At 58.2% G+C, this 17,890-nt stretch overlaps 1 protein-coding gene and 1 long non-coding RNA gene across 3 annotated transcripts; both read right to left on the bottom strand.

Annotated features, from left to right (window-relative positions):
• Positions 1-6,382: 6,382 nt before the first annotated feature.
• Positions 6,383-9,260, bottom strand: AP5B1 (adaptor related protein complex 5 subunit beta 1). The gene is made up of 2 exons (XM_019415003.2): positions 9,111-9,260; positions 6,383-9,007 (listed from the first exon to the last, which is right to left on the bottom strand). Exons 1-2 carry the CDS (start codon positions 9,258-9,260, stop codon positions 6,521-6,523), a joined length of 2,637 nt encoding a protein of 878 aa, XP_019270548.2. The 3' UTR covers positions 6,383-6,520.
• A 6,308-nt stretch (positions 9,261-15,568) lies between these two features.
• On the bottom strand, positions 15,569-17,878 carry LOC109246755 (uncharacterized). Of its 2 annotated transcripts, none has more exons than XR_002071451.2 (3): positions 17,764-17,878; positions 16,246-16,346; positions 15,569-15,837 (listed from the first exon to the last, which is right to left on the bottom strand). It is a non-coding gene; the product is annotated as an uncharacterized LOC109246755 (long non-coding RNA). The 2 variants fall into 2 exon arrangements; XR_002071452.2 differs by having other exon boundaries at positions 16,246-16,392; positions 17,764-17,867.
• Positions 17,879-17,890: the final 12 nt, after the last annotated feature.

Here is a 17,890-nt window from a genome sequence, read left to right as displayed (position 1 = left end):
ATATATTTGCATCATCTCTGGGGTGGGTAAAGTACATTCTCTACCAGATTGGCTCACAGGTGCAGACTTCCCGAAGTAGTTGCTGAAAAACAGAAAACTGTTTCCTATGGCCTTGATACATGAAGGACAACTTGTTTGAATATAAAATCCTTGGTTCATGCTTTAAAAAATAGAAGGTTAAAAAAAAAAAAAACGCTAGGGGCGCCTGGGTGGCTCAGTGGGTTAAGCGGCCGACTTCGGCTCAGGTCATGATCTTGAGGTCCGGGAGTTCGAGCCCCGCGTTGGGCTCTGTGCTGACAGCTCAGAGCCTGGAGCCTGTTTCAGATTCTGTGTCTCCCTCTCTCTGACCCTCCCCCGTTCATGCTCTTTCTCTCTCTGTCTCAAAAATAAATAAACGTTAAAAAAAAAAAGCTGTTCCATTACTGTATCGCTTTGTTTATTGGTTTTTATTTTTTGTTAAGTCTATTTATTTATTTTGAGAGGGGTGAGGGGCAGAAAGAGGGAGAGAGAGAATCCCAAGCAGGCTCCACTCTGTCAGCACAGAGCCTGACTTGAGGCTCAATCTCACAAACCGTGAGATCATACATAACCTGGACCCAAATCAAGAGTTGGACGCTTACCCGACTGAGTCACCCAGGCGCCCCTGTATTTTGGCTTTTAAAAATCTGATGCCATTCTGATTCTTTTGTCTTTGTAAGTTATTTGATCTTTCTTCCTGAAGATCTTAAGAATTCTTTTTTTTTTTTAAGATTTTTTTTGGGGGTGGGGGGAAGGGCAGGGAGAGAGAGGGAGAGAGAAAATCCTAAGCAGGCTCTGTACAGTCAGCATGGAGCCTGATGTGGGGCTCGAACTCTCGAGCCGTGAGATCATGACCTGAACCGAAATCAAGAGTTGGACGCCCCAAGAATTCTTTTTTTTTTTAATTTTTTAATGTTTATTTATTTTTGACAGAGAGAGACAGAGCATGAGCGGGGGAGGGGCAGAGAGAGAGGGAGACACAGAATCCAAAGCAGGCTCCAGGCTCCGAGCTGTCAGCACAGAGCCTGACGCGGGGCTTGAACTCACAGACCGCGAGATCATGACCTGAGCCGAAGTTGGACGCTCAACCGACTGAGCCACCCAGGAGCTCCAAGAATTCTTTTTTTTTTTTTAATGTTTATTTATTTTATTTTTGAGACAGAGAGAGACAGAGCATGAACGGGGGAGGGTCAGAGAGAGAGAGGGAGACACAGAATCTGAAACAGGCTCCAGGCTCCGAGCTGTCAGCACAGAGCCCGACGCGGGGCTTGAAATCACAGACCAGGAGATCAAGACCTGAGCCCAAGTCGGACGCTCAACCGACTGAGCCACCCAGGCGCCCCAAGAATTCTTTATAAAGAGTATTTTCAGGGGCACCAGGGTGGCTCAGTCAGTTAAGCATCTGACTCTTGATCTCAGGATCGTGAGTTCAGGCCCTTCACTGGGCTCTGTGCTGACAGAAGTTAGTAGCCTACCTTCTACCCAGTAGAAGCCTACTTAAAAATAAATAAAATCTAAAAGTATAAAAATATCTTGAAAGCTAATAGTTTTATGAGGATATGTCTTAACGCTGATTGTTCTGGGTTAGTTTTCCAAGGTTCCCAGTGGGCCCTTTCAATGTACAGGTTTTTTGCTCTTTTCTTATAGTGTTAAATATCAGCTCTGGCTCATTGTTTGGTTTTTCTTCAGGGACTCCGATAATACCAATGGGATTCCTTCTTTGACAATCTTCTGTTACCATTATTTCCTTCTTCTACTTCTTTATCACGTTTTCATTCTCTCGATTGTTCTTCTGTCTTTCTTCAATGACCCTTATTGTATGTTTGAGTCGATTCTCCCTTGGGCATCTTACAACGTAATCTTTATTTCTAGATAATTTTGTGCGTTTCTTCCATTTCTCTCCTGAGTTCTACCAACCTTCTTCGTTCTTTTCCTGGGTGTTATCTATTTCCATTCTGTTTAAAATTTCTCCTTCTAGGGGCTCTCGGGTAGCTCAGTGAGTTAAAGCATCTGACTCTTGGTTTCTGCTCAGGCTATGATCTCATGGTTGGTGAGTTCCAGCCCCGAGTGGGGCTCCGAGCTGGCAGTTCAGGGCCTGCTTGGGATTCTCTCTCTCCCTGTCTCTCTGCCCCTTCCTCGACCTCTTTCTCTCTTAAAATAAATAAATAAACATTTTTTTTTTTCTCATTCTAGGTGGCTTTGCATATCTTCTAACACTTGTTTGGGGTGTATTTCGTTCTGGTTAGACTGCTGCTCTGTGGCTGTTTCTTCAGGGGTGGATGTAAATTGTTCTTGGTTTGACAGGTGATGAAATTCATTTTGCGATATTTTGCAGTGACTCTGTAAGAATCCGTTCATCTTTTCTTGCTCATTTCTGTGCTGTTGGGTGTCTTCTCCCTGATCGAATGCTCCTTCTTTTGCCAACATGGCGAAGTCCAGATGCTTTCATGGATTTGTTTGGAGAAGGGGTCCTTTGGTTTTGTTCTTTCGTCTTGCAGAACCATGAAATCTCTCCGTTTTCTTCCCCTTTGACAGCCAAAGGGTACCTCTCCCTTCCTTGTGGCCCTTTGCTCTCCAGGAATCTGTGGTTTTCAGAGACGGGCCGGTTACATCACTGTGTACTTTGAAATCCCTCCCTTAGCGTCAAGCCTCTGACCTAGTCCAGACAGGGTTTCACATTTTTCAGACGTCAAGTGGACGCAGTGTTTCTGTGAGGTCTTCCATCAAGTGTGGGCCACTACCAGCTCCCTGCTTCTCCTAGCTTTTCTCAGCCGGTCTGCTCAGAGCCCGTGTGGGCAGGGTGAGGGTGGGACAGGGACACCGGAGATGGTGTGCTGTCACTGTTTCTTGTTTTTACTTACAGGTCCTTTTAAGTCTGAGCATTCGACCTTCAGGCTCTACTGGGGGCTTGGTTTTGCATAATTATATCTTTCTCTTCTCTTCGTTCCATATTGTTTTTTTTTGGGGCGGGGGGAGATAGGAACTAGGCTGCTACTGTCATTGTCTTTAGCTACCCAGAAGTCTCTCTCAAAATAATTCGCTTCTCATCCCTCCAGCTTTGGCCTTTGCCAGGTTAGAGTCCTTAGTACCCAAGAGAATGCTAGCGGACACAGCAGTGGTTCTTTTGAACTGGAAGGGAAGACTGCTACCTTGTGTTTTTGCCCTTTTCATGCCTTGGTACCAACAGCTCTAAAAGGATGGCTGAGGGGTGCCTGGGTGGCTCAGTCGGTTAAGTGTCCAGCTCTTGGTTTTGGATCAGGTCGTGATCTCACGGGTCATGAGTTCGAGCCCTGCATCGGGCTCTGTGCTGACAGTGTGGAGCCCGCTTGGGATTCTCTCTCTCCCTCTCTCTCTTCCCCGCCCTTGCTTGGGCTCTCTCTCTCTCTCTTTCAAAATAAATGTTTTTTTTTAATAATAAAAAATAAAAGGATGATTGATCCTGATGATCAAGGAAGAAATTGTTGCTGCCATACAATGGAGGGGGGAGTCCCCAGGACTCACCAGGACTGCCAGGCCCAGTGATCACCTTCACTAAAAAAACTAAAGACACCCAGTACAGGCAGACTTACCAAGGACTTAGACCTCTTGGGGAAGAAAGTCACCTCACTAGGTAAAGATCCTTGAAGACAAACAAACAAACAGCCCATGCGATGGATCATAGAAGAAATAAGTTATAAATGCTAATCTAGGGGGTTGAGAGATTAAATACAGGATGCTGTTATACTTGAATTTCAGAGAAACAACTTTTGCTTAGTATCAGTATGTCCTAAAAAAATTATTTGTTGTTTCTTTGAAGTTAACTGGGCACCCTGTACAGTATTTTAATTTGCTAACGCTGGAAGCCCTAATGATGGCCTTGTAACTCATTACACAACACTTTCTTCCTTGCAAGTAAAATCTAGCTTAGCCAGTATCTTTCCCTTGTCTTATGTAAAGTGTGTTATTGATGATTGTCTTCATAACCCAGTGCACCTGTTACAGTGTATCGAGATGGGATCATGACTCAACTACCAAGCGTCTCCACACCAATCTACACTTCCACAGTTGCCATGCTGGGGGGAGAGAGGGCCGGGAGGCTGAACACTAGCAGTTAGTGCTTTGCCCCAGAACTGACATTCTATGTTTCATTAGCCAGAGCTGGTCTCATGTCCAGGCCTAAGTTCAGGGAGGTGGGGAAGGGGACTAATGTACCTAGAAGTGGAGAGCCAGCAACATTGCCAATGTCCAGACAGGTGGCCAGTGGCTGATGGAACTTGGGGTCTTCCCTTTTGGGAAGAAGTCGTGGTTGGAAGAGGGGTAGTTGCGGGAGCATGTCGTTGTTGCTATGACCTTCAAGAAGTTTAAGTATGAGCAGAAGTATGTGGAGACTGAGCGTGCAAAGGGGTGGACTGTGGTGGATGCCATGGGCTCATGTCCATCCCTACCTTCCCAGGCGTACTGAGAGGATGTGAAACTGAAAACTTTACTCAGACACCTCTTAGTCAAATTAAGCACACGCATGCCTTATGATTCAGCAATTCTCTTCCTAGCATGTGTCCCAGGGAAATTGCCACATAGACACATGAAGGGACATATTGTGACGCTCGCTGTGGCATATCTGTGGTGGGGGCAGGGGAGCTGGAGGTCATCTGGTGCCCAGCACTGGAGAAGTGGGTGGACAAAATGGGACGGATGCATGGATGGGTGGACAGATGGGACAGAAGGATGGCTGGTGAGTCCTTCCATGGGCCAGTGATTTTAATCTTAGGCTGAGGATTATCACTACTTAGTGCATCTGAAGTCAAAAAGAAAACGAGTACACTTCCCAGGCTCCCTTGTGCTAGAGGTCTGTGTGAGAAACAGATGTCCTCTAAATGACGTGGGCAGAGGAAACAAGACGGAGGCCACTCAGCGGCCGCGGGAGGCTCGGCCTGTCTGTAGCAGGGCCAGCGCTCTGGCTTTGTGGGTGCCAAGAGGCACCTGGGCTCTGGCAGCCCACCCACATTCCAGGATCGAGGCCCAGCTTCTGGGTGCTCGGAGGAGCTGGACTGCAGGCAGGGCAGGGGGTCCTGGAACTCAGCAGTGCCACAGGCAGCTCCTGGGGGCCCCCTTCTCTAGCCTTCCCAGCCACTTTGGAAGTAGCCGGGTGTCTTAAATCCCTTTCCTGGATTCTTTCCTGGAACCAAACCCTTCCTGATTTGGCAGTGGCGTGCCCAGATCACCCAGCAAGTTACCGCCGTGGCCCCAACTTGGGACAGACCTCCCGACCTGACCTGTGATGGCCCGCTTGTCCCGGGCCCTGCTTTCCTTTCCCAGCCCGCCACGGTTAGGAGGGGCAGGAATGGCCCATGAGGAACCTGTGGGCTGGAAGCCCAGGAGGCAGGGGCCACACGAGAGGCCCTTCCGGAGCAGAACAGTTAGGCCCCAGCCTCTGGTCATCCTCTGCCCAGCACTGCTGATTGATCACCGCTGATGGACCACAACCCCCCACCGCCACCCCAGGGGCTGGCCCAGGGCAGAGAGGCCTGGGGACTCTGCCGCCCTGTGATCCGTGCAGGTCTCTGTCCTCACGGTGCGGTGATGGCAGCCTCCTCCAAGATGACGAAACACCATTACTAACCAGCTGGTGACCACAGGAAAATCACTCAACCCCTCTGGCCTACAGATTTCCTCATCTGTGGGGCCCCACCGAGCTGTTGCAAGGATGAAATGAGGCAGCGTAGGTGGAAAATACCAGCTTGGTGCCCGGCAGCAGGGTCGGCGCCAATACACTTGAACTCAAAGTTGTCTTGCACATTTGGAGAAAGAACAAAGGGACTAGTTTTTCTTAGCTAGAAGATTCTTAGGTCCACAGGTCGGGTTGCAGTGAAGGAGAGTCGGCTTAGTTTTAGCCCGCGTTATGGGGCCTTTCTGTCTTAGCTCCCCAAATATACTGACAGGCCCTTCCTAGAGCTGGCTCCAATCGACACAGCACGGGGAGCCCCCCTCCCGGGAAGGAGCTGCTAAGCCCTCTCTGCGACTGGCCTCCGGTCCGGTCCGTTGCGCTAGCTAGCCGGAGCTCCCCGGGGCGGGCACCCGGCAAAGCTCTGGAATTGGAAAGGACCAGTCCCAGGTGAGGAGGCCTAAATCCAGCTCCCTCGTTTCTAAATTGCCGCAAGGCTCCGGGCCACCGCTGGCCCCACTCTGGGAAGTAGAGACGACAAGGACACTTTTTCTCCCACTTGCTGGGCAGGGATTCTGGAGAAGCCCAGCATACCGGGGCAGAAAGATACGTTGGGCCCCTGCAGTAGGGGTGGGGGTTCCTAGTCTGGAGGTTTTCCCGGAGCCTCTCGCCCCCGCCCCAGTGTGCGTGCCCCCAAGTGGGGTTCAAAAGAAAACAAACCAGTAAAGTCACTGGTGAAATGTAGGTTATTTTAAAGAAAGGACCCACAGGACTGGGTCCTGGCCCTCAGTGCCCTTCTTGGACAAGACCCTGTGAGGGCCACCTCCCTCGTCCCGCTCCCACCCGGCCTGGCCTCCAGGCTCAGACAGCAGCTGACAACCCACGGAGGTAGTCCCCAGCCAGGGGCAGCACAGCCCAGTCATCGGTCCGCAGGGCCACGGGCACCCCGTCCTCCCGGGCCGCCTCCAGCCGCAGCAGCAGCCTCGAGTCCGGGGGCAGACGGATGGCTACGTGGTAGCTGGTGGGGGGCTGGGCCACCACCACGAAGGGCTCCAGGTGGCGGGACACCAAGGCCTCCAGCCCCCGTGGCCCAAGAGGGCACCAGAGGCGACTCTCGGCGCCCTTTGGCAGGCAGGAGTCCCAGAGCTCCTCGAAGAAGCCCAGCTTGTCCCCCTCGGGGGCCTGGGGGAAAGGCAGAAAAAGGTCAGCGAAGTTCACGGGCAGCGGCGGCAGGCGGGCATGGCACGTGAGGCCGGTGGGCGTGGTGTAGAGGGCACGCACGTCCAGCCTCGTGGGGGCCGGGCGTCGGGGCTGCAGAGGCAGGAGCAGAGGACGGCAAGGGCGGCCGGGGCACAGGCAGGGCACGTGGACGGCCCCCAAGGGCGCGTACACTTGTCCTTCCACGCGGAAGCGCAGCTCCAGCGAGTACGCCGGCTCCAGCACCTCCACGTGGAGCTGCAGCACCGGGCCCGGGCCCGCCGCCCTGCGGGGCCCCACGCTCAGCCGGATCGGGGCCGGGGCCTCCTGCACCACCAGCACCGCAGCAAAGCCCTGGTTCTCGGCCACCAGGGAGGAGGCCGACGCGGGTGCAGCAGGCGAGGGGCCCAGGGCCACCGCCAGCTTGGGCCCCGCAAGGTGGGCCAGGAGGATGTAGTAGAGGCGGGCATGGTCCCGCCCGTCGGGGTCCTCCCACTGCCTGGCCAGCGCCTGCAGCAAGTCGGCCGGGCCGCCCCCAACACCCGCCCGCAGCAAGGCCCGGCAGACCCGGAGCAGGGCCTGCTGGAGGCCCCAGTCCGTGCAGTGCGCAGCTGCGGCTCCCAGGAAGCCGAGGGTGGCACTCTGAGCATTCCCGTCCGCCACTCTGGCCAGGATCTGCAGGTGCCGACGAAGGGCCTCATCCCTGCCCGGCCTGGACACCACCTCCTGCCGCAACGCCACTCTCAGGGGCTCCCCCAGCTCCGGGCCCACGCGATCCAAGAGGTCCACAAAATGCGGAGCCAGCACCGGCCGGGCTCGGTACAGCCGGGCCAGTCCGTGGGTCAAGGGTGTCAGCACCGTAGGCTGCGTGGCTAGGCACTGAACAACCAGGTAGGAGGCCTGGAAGCAGAGGGTGGCCGAGGCCCGGGGGCCCCCGTCCAGGGCTGCCCTCTGCCGCAAGCCAGCCAGCAGCTCCTCCAGGTAATGCCGGGGGCTCCGGTCCTGGCCTTTCTCTTCCTTTTCTTCATCTTCCACGCAGAGCAGGCACAGCAGATGCAGGCGGGCCAGGAGGGCCATCGGGTCGTGCAGGAGACTGGGCAGGAGGCCGCGGCATAGCCGGGGGCCCAGCAGCAGCGGCGCGGCCTCCTCACCTGTGGGGCCCAGGGGCCAGTTCTCGGGGAAGCTCAGAAGGCAGTGCAGGTGAAAGAGGTGGGCAGGCAGGGGCAGCGCCGGGTGCTGGGCGGCCACGGTGAGCCGGCGGAGCAGCAAGGCCTCATCCTGGGCCGTGAACAGGGCTTCCCCAAAGGCTGCCTTAAGCGCCAGAACCGCGTGCAGCAGCGTGAGCTGCGCCGTGCCCAGCAGCCGCACCAACTGCGGCTTGAAGAGCACTGGCGTCTGTCCCCGGAGACCCCGCAAGGCCCAGCCCAGCAGCCACAGAAGCTGGGCCTGAGCCACAGGAGTGAGCAGGTAGGAAGTGTCCAGAAGCTGGGCCACAGCAGCCCGCAGCTCCCGGGCCTCCTCAGGAGTGGGTTCCAGCACTGCAAGGCCACACTCCTCCTCCGCTGCTGGCCAGCTGGGTGCCTGCGGTTGAAGGCGGGCATCCCCCTCCTCGGCTAGCGCCCAGTTCCAGGGATCACCCCCAGACGGAGTATCCCCAGCCATGAGCAGGCCCTGCAGGCCGGCCCTGGCCCTGGCCCTGGCCCGTATCACCAAGGTGTTGCGCAGAGCGAGCGCCAGCAGCAGGCTGAGCGGCTGAACCGGGCCTTCCTGCCCCAGCAGACCCCGCAGCAGCCCCAGGCAGCCCCCCAGCAGCCCGGGCTTGCAGCTCTCCAGCTCCCGCAGGCACTCACACGCCGTGGCCTGCAGGGGGCGCTGCTCCGAGGCGGGGCCAAAGCCTCGCCCCAGATCGCGGCCGGAGGCCAAGCCGAGAAGAAGGGGCAGGAGCCGGCGGGAGGCTTCCGAAGTGGGGCCCAGCGCATCTCCTGCCACCAGGGCTGTGGTGGCCGCCAGCAGCAGGGGCCGCCGCAGGGCCGAGGGCCGTGGGGGTAGAAGGACCAGGGTGTCCAACAGGGAGGTGGCGGCTGCCTCGGCTGCAGTGGCGTCCGGCCACAGCTGGGCTGGATACTCCAGGCTCAGGGCCAGCAAAGAAACCTGGAGATGGGGGATTTGGGTGGGAATCACGAAAATGAGGTTCAGGGCGCGGTGGGCTGAAGTGACCAGATGGGTCAGCGCAGGGAGCGCACGCAGGGCCTACCTTGGTCTGTTCGCTCAGCTTCTCACTTCTCAGTTCGCTCAGCAGGTCACGACCCAGGTCCTCACCCTCGGGACCTGCCATGAAGGCGGACGGGCTGGCCCGGAAGGCGCCCAGGCGCTGCGCCCAGGTTTCCCGGCTCAGGGGTCCCATGGTCCGGCGGCACGCAGGTCCCCTGCAAAGAAGCTAGGGAGGATCAGGCTCGCGGCCGCCAGAGGGCGCTCGGGCACCTGCTTGCACCCCAAAGGGGCACGGCCACCCCGGGGCCGCCTCGCAAATCCCAGCTGCCCTCTGCCACGCGCAGACGCCAGCGGAGACCCCGCGCCTGGATCCCGGGATGAAACCGAGAAGTTTCGGGGGTGACGCCGGGGCGGGGAGCCGAGGGTCCCCGCGGGGCAGGGCCGCCGGCGCGGGGTGCGTGCCGAGAGCTCATTAGGCCGCCCGCCCGCGGCCGGCACCGAAAGCACAGCGCCGCCCCGGCCCCCGGCGCCCGCGGTAACGGGCCGGCAGCTCTCACCGTAGCTGACTCAGCCGCCGCGGGCACTGGGGCCGGCCGGCTCCTTCCGGGCGGCGGCGCGCGGCGGGGCGGGGCGGGGCGCGCGGCGCGTGGGCGGCGTAGGCGGGGCCGTAACGGGGCCACCGCCTTCCCCTCCCGCCCAGCCAGCAGGTGCCGACTCGCCGGTTTCGCTGGGGCTGAGTAACTGTCCCGCTGCGCGCAGGCCCCCCTTCCCCGAAACCGCCGCAGGCCCGGGCAGAGGCGGTGGAATTGGGTGGGCCCGGGCTCCCGGATGCCGGGGTCCGGTCCGCGCGCGGGCGGCGATCCCAGGGCCTTCGGGTGGACGGCGCCCACCGGGCCGGCGAGGATGGCAACCGGCGCGCCCCCCGCCGGCGTCTCGGCGCACCACACCCTGCGGGGGGCGTGGGGTGCGGGTCTTTGGACTCCCAGGGTGCCCGCTGGGGGGGGGAGGGGGGGGGGTGCAAGGTGCGGTCCCAGGGCGCCCGCAGGAAGTGCTCCTCACAGTCCCGGCTGAACCGGTCGGTCGGGCGCCTCAGGGCTTGGCTTCGCTTCTCCGACGCCGGCCGGGTCCCCCACCCGCTCGGCTTGGGGGCGCGGAGCCGGCGCCGGGGTCACGGCGGGCGGAAGCCGCTGACCTTTGCCTTAGGCCACACCACAGTCGGCAAGGGTTGCGGCAGCAGCCGAGCCAGCGTAAAGCTGGCAGGGCAAGGCCATAAGCTTCCATGAAGCCGGAAAACAACGGGATGCAGACGTGCAGAGTGGCAGGGCCTGGCGGGTCACCGGGCTCACGGCATGTCTAGCACGGACTCAGAAACCGAGACCTCGCCACTGAAGACCTGGGGGCAAGCAGTGCACGAACTCAGCACTCTTCATTTTCAAGGGGCTGGATCAGAGCTGTTTGGCGGCACTGAAGGGGCTCGCCTGGGGCTCATCAAGCAGCATCTCCTGGGCCCCTGACCCACACTGCAGATGCCCCGCTGACTGCTGGCTTCCAGGGCCCAGAACTTCGGACGTTCAGGCCCCACCAGCTACGGTAACGCCTTTGGCTCTAATTAGCCGGCTTTGAAGATGAAACAGACCTGAGCCCCCACCTTAGCGCTGCCAACTAGTTTCTCTCCTTTCTCCAGTCTTCGCAGGCCCCTCCCTACCCCATCTTGCTGCCCTCCAGATGGGAGGTGATAGGGAGTGGTTGGGTAGAGAGAGCTGGAAAAGAGGCTGTCTGGGTGCCCACGGTGCCAGGGATGCCAGGGGGATGGAGACAGGGAGCCACCCCCAGGGACAGGTCCAGCTGGAAAGCCCGGTCCCAACTCCTCTGGGCCCTGGCTCCACAGTTGACTCACAGGCGGCAGCCCCAAACCACTTCCCTCTAGGTGCCTCAGTTTCCCCATCTATAAAATGGGAGTGATGACTCCCGCCCAAGAGACTGTGGGGTGGGGCAGCCTGGCTAATTAAACCTAAGATGAAAGAGGCCAAGATGAGAGCAGCCCTGAGAGGGAAGTCAGCTTGGGGGTAACAAGGAGCCTGTCTGGTTTCCCTGTCTGAGGCCCAGAGGGTGCTGATAACTACATACCCCTAGCCCTCACCCCTCACAGGGAGGGAGGAGTGATTATTAAGCCTCTTTTACAGTTAAGGAGACAGGCTTCAAAGGGTCAGGAAATCCACCACTGACTTTGGCCCTCATTCAGCCTCGGACAGTCGCCAGCCTTTCTGAGCCTTGGCTCCTTTGGGGCCAGGGGTCTGGAGGGAGGGAACCCATGTGTGGTTCCCGATGTTGTGGTGGCCACATCCACATGGACTCCCAAGCTCACAGCAGCCCTGGGCTACCTGGGGGTGGGTGCCGTTCACAGATGAGGAAAGGAAGGCCCAGAGAAGTACAGTCACCAGCCCAAAGTCACAGAGCTCCTAAGAGGTGGAGCCTGGACCTCAGCAGACAGCCCCTCCATGCCCCTGACTCGGCCTCCTTCCACAACCAGCTGCCCTCAGCCCTCTCGGGTGTCCAGGTCCCGGGATGGGCCTTCTCCTTACCTGCTGGTGCAGATGTCCCTGCCCTGTTCCCCTGTGGCACAGGCCAGCCAGAGAGTTAAGCTCGGCCCACCAGCACTGAGAGCACAAACGTTCCCTGAATCTGCAGTCTGCAGGCCTGCCCTGGAAAGTGGCCTCCCAGCCAAGAGGTGTGGGCCGCAGCCAGGTTCCCTGCTCAGAACTCCCTACTCGATGTTCACACCTCACTCCTTCTCTTCCTGCTGAGTTTCCATCCTCCCCAGAGGCGTAGCCCAGCTCTGGGGAAGACACTAGACACAAGGCTTAGAAAGGGAAAGTCAGTTTTCCGAGGGGTCCTGAGCCTCAGTTTTCTCATCTGTAAAATGGGGACATGACCGACCCATATTCCCAACGCTGGGTATACAGGGATGCTTTAAAAAGAACACATCAGGGGTGCCTGGGTGGCTCAGTCAGTTGAGCGTCCAAGCGTCCGACTTCGGCTCAGGTCATGATCTCTCAGTCCGTGAGTTCGAGCCCCAGGTTGGGCTCTGGGCTGGCAGCTCGGAGCCTGGAGCCTGCTTCTGATTCTGTGTCTCCCTCTCTCTTTGCCCCTCCCCTGCTCATGCTCTGTCTCTCTCACTGTCAAAAATGAATAAATGTTAAAAAAAAAAAAAAAGAACACATCAATAGGCAAATCCATAGAGAGAAAGCAGAGTAATAGATGCCAAGGGCTAGTGGAAGGGAGGAAGGGGAAGGACTGCTAATGTGTACGGGGTTTCCTTTGGGGTGATGAGAATGTTCTGGAAGACTGGTGATGGCTGCACAACTCTGTGAAGACACCAAACCCCCTGAAGTATGGTATATGAATTTAAAAGGGGGAACTTATGGTATATGAATTCTATCTTAAAACCATTAAAAAATTTGTTTAACGTTTAACTTATTATTGAGAGACAGAGCATGAACATAGAAGGGGCACACTGCAGAGAGACGGGGAGACACAGGATCCGAAGCAGGCTCCAGGCTCCGAGCTGTCAGCACAGAGCCTGACACGGGGCTCGAACCCACAAACTGCGAAATCATGACCTGAGCCAAAGTTGGACACCCAACCGACTGAGCCACCCAGATGCCCCTTAAAACAAGTTTTTTAATGCTTATTTTTGAGATAGAGACCGAGTGCGAGCGGGGGAAGGGCAGAGAGAGAGGGAGACACAGAATCCGAAGCAGGCTCCGGGCTCCGAGCTGTCAGCCCAGAGCCCGACGCGGGGCTCGAACCCACGAACTGCAAGATTATGACCTGAGCTGAAGTCAGATGCTTAACTGACTGAGCCACCCAGGCACCCCTAAATTATATCTAAATAAAGCTAGCAAAATAGTGTTAAAAGAAAGAGGTCCCTCGTGTACAGAACTTACATTGTAGGGGCCAGGCGGGGGAGGGTCACGGACAAACCTGACAAACCAAAATTTCACGGATTAAAAGATGCCTCCAGGGAAACAGAACAGGGTAATGGACCAGAGATGACTGGGCCACAAGGATTTAGCTAGGGTGGCCAGAGGGGCCTCTCAGAAGTGGGGACACTTGGCCGAAACCTGAATGACAAGAGGTAACCAGTCATCAGGTGGGGAAAAGGCTTCCGGGTGGAAGGCGCAGCGGAGGAGGGGCCTCAGCGGGACCAGGCCTCAGCAGGCTGGGTGGGTGGCGGGCCACGCGGGCACACAGAGCCCACGGGAAGGGAGACGTGTGTGTCAGGAGGTCAGCATGCGATCAAGATGCACCGGCCTCCAAGACGTTCTTCCAGCTGCCACGGGAGCCACGGGAGGGCTTGAGCCGAGGGGAGACAGCTAGCTGGGGGCGGGAGCTGTCCCGTGGCCGGGTGAAATGTGACAGGGCTTTGGACCAGGGTGGTAGCTGTGGAGACGGAGGCGTGGGCAGATGCGGGACGATCTGGGAGCGGAGGGGACTTGCCCGTGGGTGGATGTGTAGGGTGAGGAAAGGCGGGGGGCAGATGACTCTGGGCTTGGGTGCTGAGGACTTGGGAGCTGACAGTCCCAGTCTTCACGATGGGCAGTAAGGACGGAGTGAAGCCTGGTGGCCACAGTGGTGAGCCTCACCTGGCTGCCTGGTCTCCTCCAGCAGGAAGCTTTGGCTTCTCCCTGCACTGCTCCAGAGGTTCCAGATGGCCCAGGAAGCCTCCTCCTCTGCCTACTGTCCCCCCCGCCAGCCCCACCTGCTGAGCCTTTTGCCCACGATGACCGTGGGAGGGCTGCAGGCCCACGGGCAGGACCTCAGCAGACATGGGGGAGTTGGTGTCCTCACAGCACTTCCACTTTGTCGAGGGCTTTGCGGCCTCCCCGAGGCCATTGCTAGATGGGGCCGGAAGGGCCACCTTTTGAGCAGAGGCCTTGGTGGCCAGGGCCCCATCGGCCTGCTCTAAGGCTGGGTCCATTCTTAGAGGCTGCTCAAAAACAAATCAACAGCGTCTCTTGACCGCTCGGAGGAACAGAGCTGGAACCAGGAGCCCCACTTTACAGATGTGGAAACTGAGGCCCTGCCAGGTTAGGCGGCTTGGCTTGAGTCCCCGGAGGCTAAAAGTCTGGGGCAGCCCGACTCCCGGCCCTTTCCTGCTTCTCCTCCCAGCACATCTCATCTCCCAGAAGCCCTCTACCTTCAGCCTCTGTGCTTCCCAGCCCTGCCCCCTCCCTGCACCCCGTCCCGGCTCCCCTGCTAAGCTTTCCCTGAGAACAGGAAGGGGTTGTTCCAAGCCTTCTCCATCCAACTCTGCCTCGGCCCTCCCTGGGCTTCTCAGGGCACCAAAGGCGGGAGCCGGCCACTACTTTTTGGGGGAGCACGGTCCTTGCTTGCCTGCTGGGGCTCTGGCTTTCTTTACACCCCTGTCCGCCACCCCAACGAGAGATGTCCACTCAGAATGCCTAGAATCAGAGCTCACGGCTCCATTAGCAGATGGCCCAGGCCACCTCCTGCTTGGACAACTGCAGTAGCCTCCTTACTGGTCTCCCCACGGCCACCCTCATCACCCTCCCCCGGACACACATACTCCGTTCCCCTTAGCCGACCCCAAGGCTTTCCCACCACTCTGAGCCTCACATGACACGGCTCACCTGCCTCTTCAACCTCGGCTCCCACACCCTCCCATCCCCTTGATAATATCGCTGCCTGGTCTTTCTGTGCATCTCACGCACACTAGGCTCACTCCACTCCCGCTCTGGGGTCTTTGCACCAACTGTCAGGCTCTTCCCTGCTCTGCACAGCTCCTGGTTAGATCTCAGCACCCCCGGCCCGTCAGTATCCCATCACCGAAGCCGTGCACCGTGCTAAAAGTTTCCTTAGTATTCTGTCTGCCTCGCGTCATAGAATCACCAGTGCCCAGCCAATGGTGGGTGTTCGAGAAGTGTCTGTTGACTGGCTTAAGGACTGAACGAATAATATCGAACGGATGCCGTGTGAACAGAGCAGAAGGTGCCTGCCCTCATGGAGCTCGCAGGTTAGCCTGGTGTTCGTCCAAGTTCACACACGCCGTCTGGTTCCAGGGCTGCTCACAAACCACAGGCGACATGCCAGCAGTCTATGGCTCCCATCTGCCCTACAGAGGTATTGTGTTTGACTCGTTCCATGGTTTTAAAAAAATCGAGCCAGCTTTTAAAAATTGGTATATTTCACATACAAATCTGGATATTTGGGGTGGGGGTGGGGGCTTCTTTTCCCAAAATGGACAGATGGGGCCACACCGGGTTTCTCTGCTCAAATGACATGATTGCTACTACACCCTTCTGATAGGCACATTCTCCATGGTCCCCACCACTCTCTCTCTCTCCCTGACAGCCTTTTATCACTGAACCTGCCCCATCGCTTTCCTTATGATAAATTTGCTCTGTATCCATGCCTCTACCAAGAGTTGGAACGCGAAAGGCTGAATGGGTCCCGTGAGTCAAGAAAACCAGATATTCGTTCATTCAACAAATATTTATTGATAATCCACTATGTGCCGGCAACAGTTGTAGATAGGGCAGCGGAAACCATGGATGAATATCCCTCCCTCCCGGGGCCTCATTCCAAACACTGTGTGACATTCTTTTCACAAGTGGAGACATCTGAGTTGTTCCTCACTGCCCCCCCTTCCATGAGAAAGACTATGCTTCTCTTGTCCAGGGTCATCGGTGAAGACTTCGTCATAGTTTCCACGAAGCACCTACTGGGTGACGAGCCCCTGTAAGGGTCTGGCACCAACCGAAATGCTCAGTAAGTGTTTGTTGAATTCATTAGCTGAATTTACCTCCTAGGCAGGGTTGGTCAATGATGTTTCTCCAGGATTTATTCAAACGCTTAAGTCCGCGGCCGGCACTCAAGTCATGTCACTTGAACCCAAGGGTGCAGGTAAGAGGGGAGGACTATCAAAGTACGTTTGGGCTGCAAGAAGGCAGAGCCCTGGGAGAGGAGGGCGAAGGCGCTAACAGTACCGCCTGCCAGAGGCCAGTGACCCCAGGAGGCAGGTGACAGGATTCTCAGGTGATAGACATTAGGAAACAGGCGGGGAGAGGAAAGCCCCTTGGCCAAACTCACAGGCCCCACCAGGGAGGGAGGGAGGGGGCCTAGCTGCTCCTGAAGTCCACACTCTCCCCACGCACCTCGGGGGTGCTCCCAGAAAGTCCTGGGAGTGGGGGCGGGGCAATGCACAGGGCCTGCCCGGAAGTCGGACATCAGCGGTCTGCTCCTCTTGGACTTCTGGCTTTTGAATAGAGTGAATTCATTTATCAGACTCGTTTCCTCTTAACCTGTTCCAGCAAACATTTAATACGTGAGAAAGGTGTATGTGTGGTAGAGATTCTGAAATGTTTATTTTATAGGGGGGTAGGAGGAGAGCTAAAAAGAGGAAGGGGTCCCATTCCTGACCTTAGTGATAAGAGAAGCCCAGCCATGGCCCGGGGCCAAAGCGCCACAGTAACACCGAAGGCAACAAGCCAACAAGGGCTCTGAGGGTGGGCCTCCCTCCAGCTAAGCCTGGGGACTGGGCAGAGCATGATGAATGGTTGGGGGGTGAGGGGGAGGGTGTGTGTCCCAGGCTGAACCTCGGCCCAGGGTGGGCTATGGGGGGGGGGGGGGGGGGAAGCAGACAGGAGCTCCCTGCCTACAGTGGCTGCAACCAGGCAAAGTAGATTGGGTCTGATTCCAGAGGGCCTGGGCCTCGGCCTGGCTGCACTGAAATCTGGCCAGTTGGGACCAGGATGAGGGTGTCTGCAGGTGTGTAAGCCCCAGTGACTAAGGCGCTGGGGTCCTTCGGGATCTCGGTGGACTCAGACCGGTTTAAACGCCCTTTCCTCCACGAAGCCTTCGGCACTTCCCTGGCCAGAAAGCGGGCTCTGGGCAGTGATGAGCCGATCTGCTCTCTCGGAGGGCACTCCCCGCTTTGCACCGCGGCCGCGTCCTCCCCACGCTACTCACGCCTCGCGTGCCTTCCCGCACGGAGCCGGAGCCCGGCGAATACCTCTAGGCTGAAGCACGAATTGCTCAGCCAGGCCTTCGGGAACCGGGCCGCCTGGGCCCAGGCCCGGTTCAACAAGTGTGGGCGGGGCCGCGCGTTCCCGCCCGACGGCTTCGCGCCTCCCCAGGCGCCGGGACGCGCCGGGGCCGGGCCCGGGCCCCGTTGGGCGAGTTTCATTTCATCACCCGCGGAGCGTGCGAGCGCCGGTGCAAATAACGTTGCCCCCTCCCCTCCTCTGCTCCCTCCGAAACTCCGAAGCTTCCGTCTGCGAACGCTAGCATTCCCGGCTGGGAGGTCCCTGGAGGGCGGCGGCGCGGCCGGCGGGGCAGCCGGGTGCCGGGTGCCCTGCGCCGCCCCCCCCCCCCTCCGCCCCCGCCCGGCCACCCCGCCCAGGCCGCGAGGCCACCTCACCCGCAGCGGAATGGAAACCGGTTCGACAGGTAACAAATAGGTGGTTGTCACCGTTATTTCCCAACGCATGCGCCGTCGCTCCCCGGGATACTCCAAGCTAATTAGCTCAGATCAACCCCCCCACCCCCACCCCGCCCCAGCCACCAACACACACCGCCGCGAGCCAATAAAGCGTGAACCCGTCCGTCCGGCTCGCACTTTAAGACTTCCCGAGCGGCCGCGGGGGACGCCAGTCGATCTGGGAGACGCTTACCTGCCGCTGTCCCCGCCGCCCGGTGCACCTGGCCGCGAGGGCCTCCGTTCGAGGGAGGGCGGCGACGGCCCCGCGGAGTTGGAAACCGGCGCGCGCCGTCCCGGGCACGGTCTCCCCGAGGAACGCG

Source organism: Panthera pardus, unplaced genomic scaffold (assembly GCF_024362965.1).
Source record: "Panthera pardus isolate Hobbes unplaced genomic scaffold, ASM2436296v1 HiC_scaffold_12, whole genome shotgun sequence".
Lineage (NCBI taxonomy): Eukaryota > Metazoa > Chordata > Mammalia > Carnivora > Felidae > Panthera > Panthera pardus.
Note: the sequence above shows the minus strand (reverse complement) of the source record. Positions and strands in the feature narration are given on the sequence as shown.

Excerpts from the sequence above, each read along its gene's own strand:
- AP5B1 (XM_019415003.2), bottom strand. The coding sequence starts at position 9,260 with ATGGGACCCCTGAGCCGGGAAACCTGGGCGCAGCGCCTGGGCGCCTTC. Across the intron at positions 9,008-9,110 it reads AGCTGAGCGAACAGACCAAG|GTTTCTTTGCTGGCCCTGAG; the intron begins GTAGGCCCTGCG and ends CCCCATCTCCAG.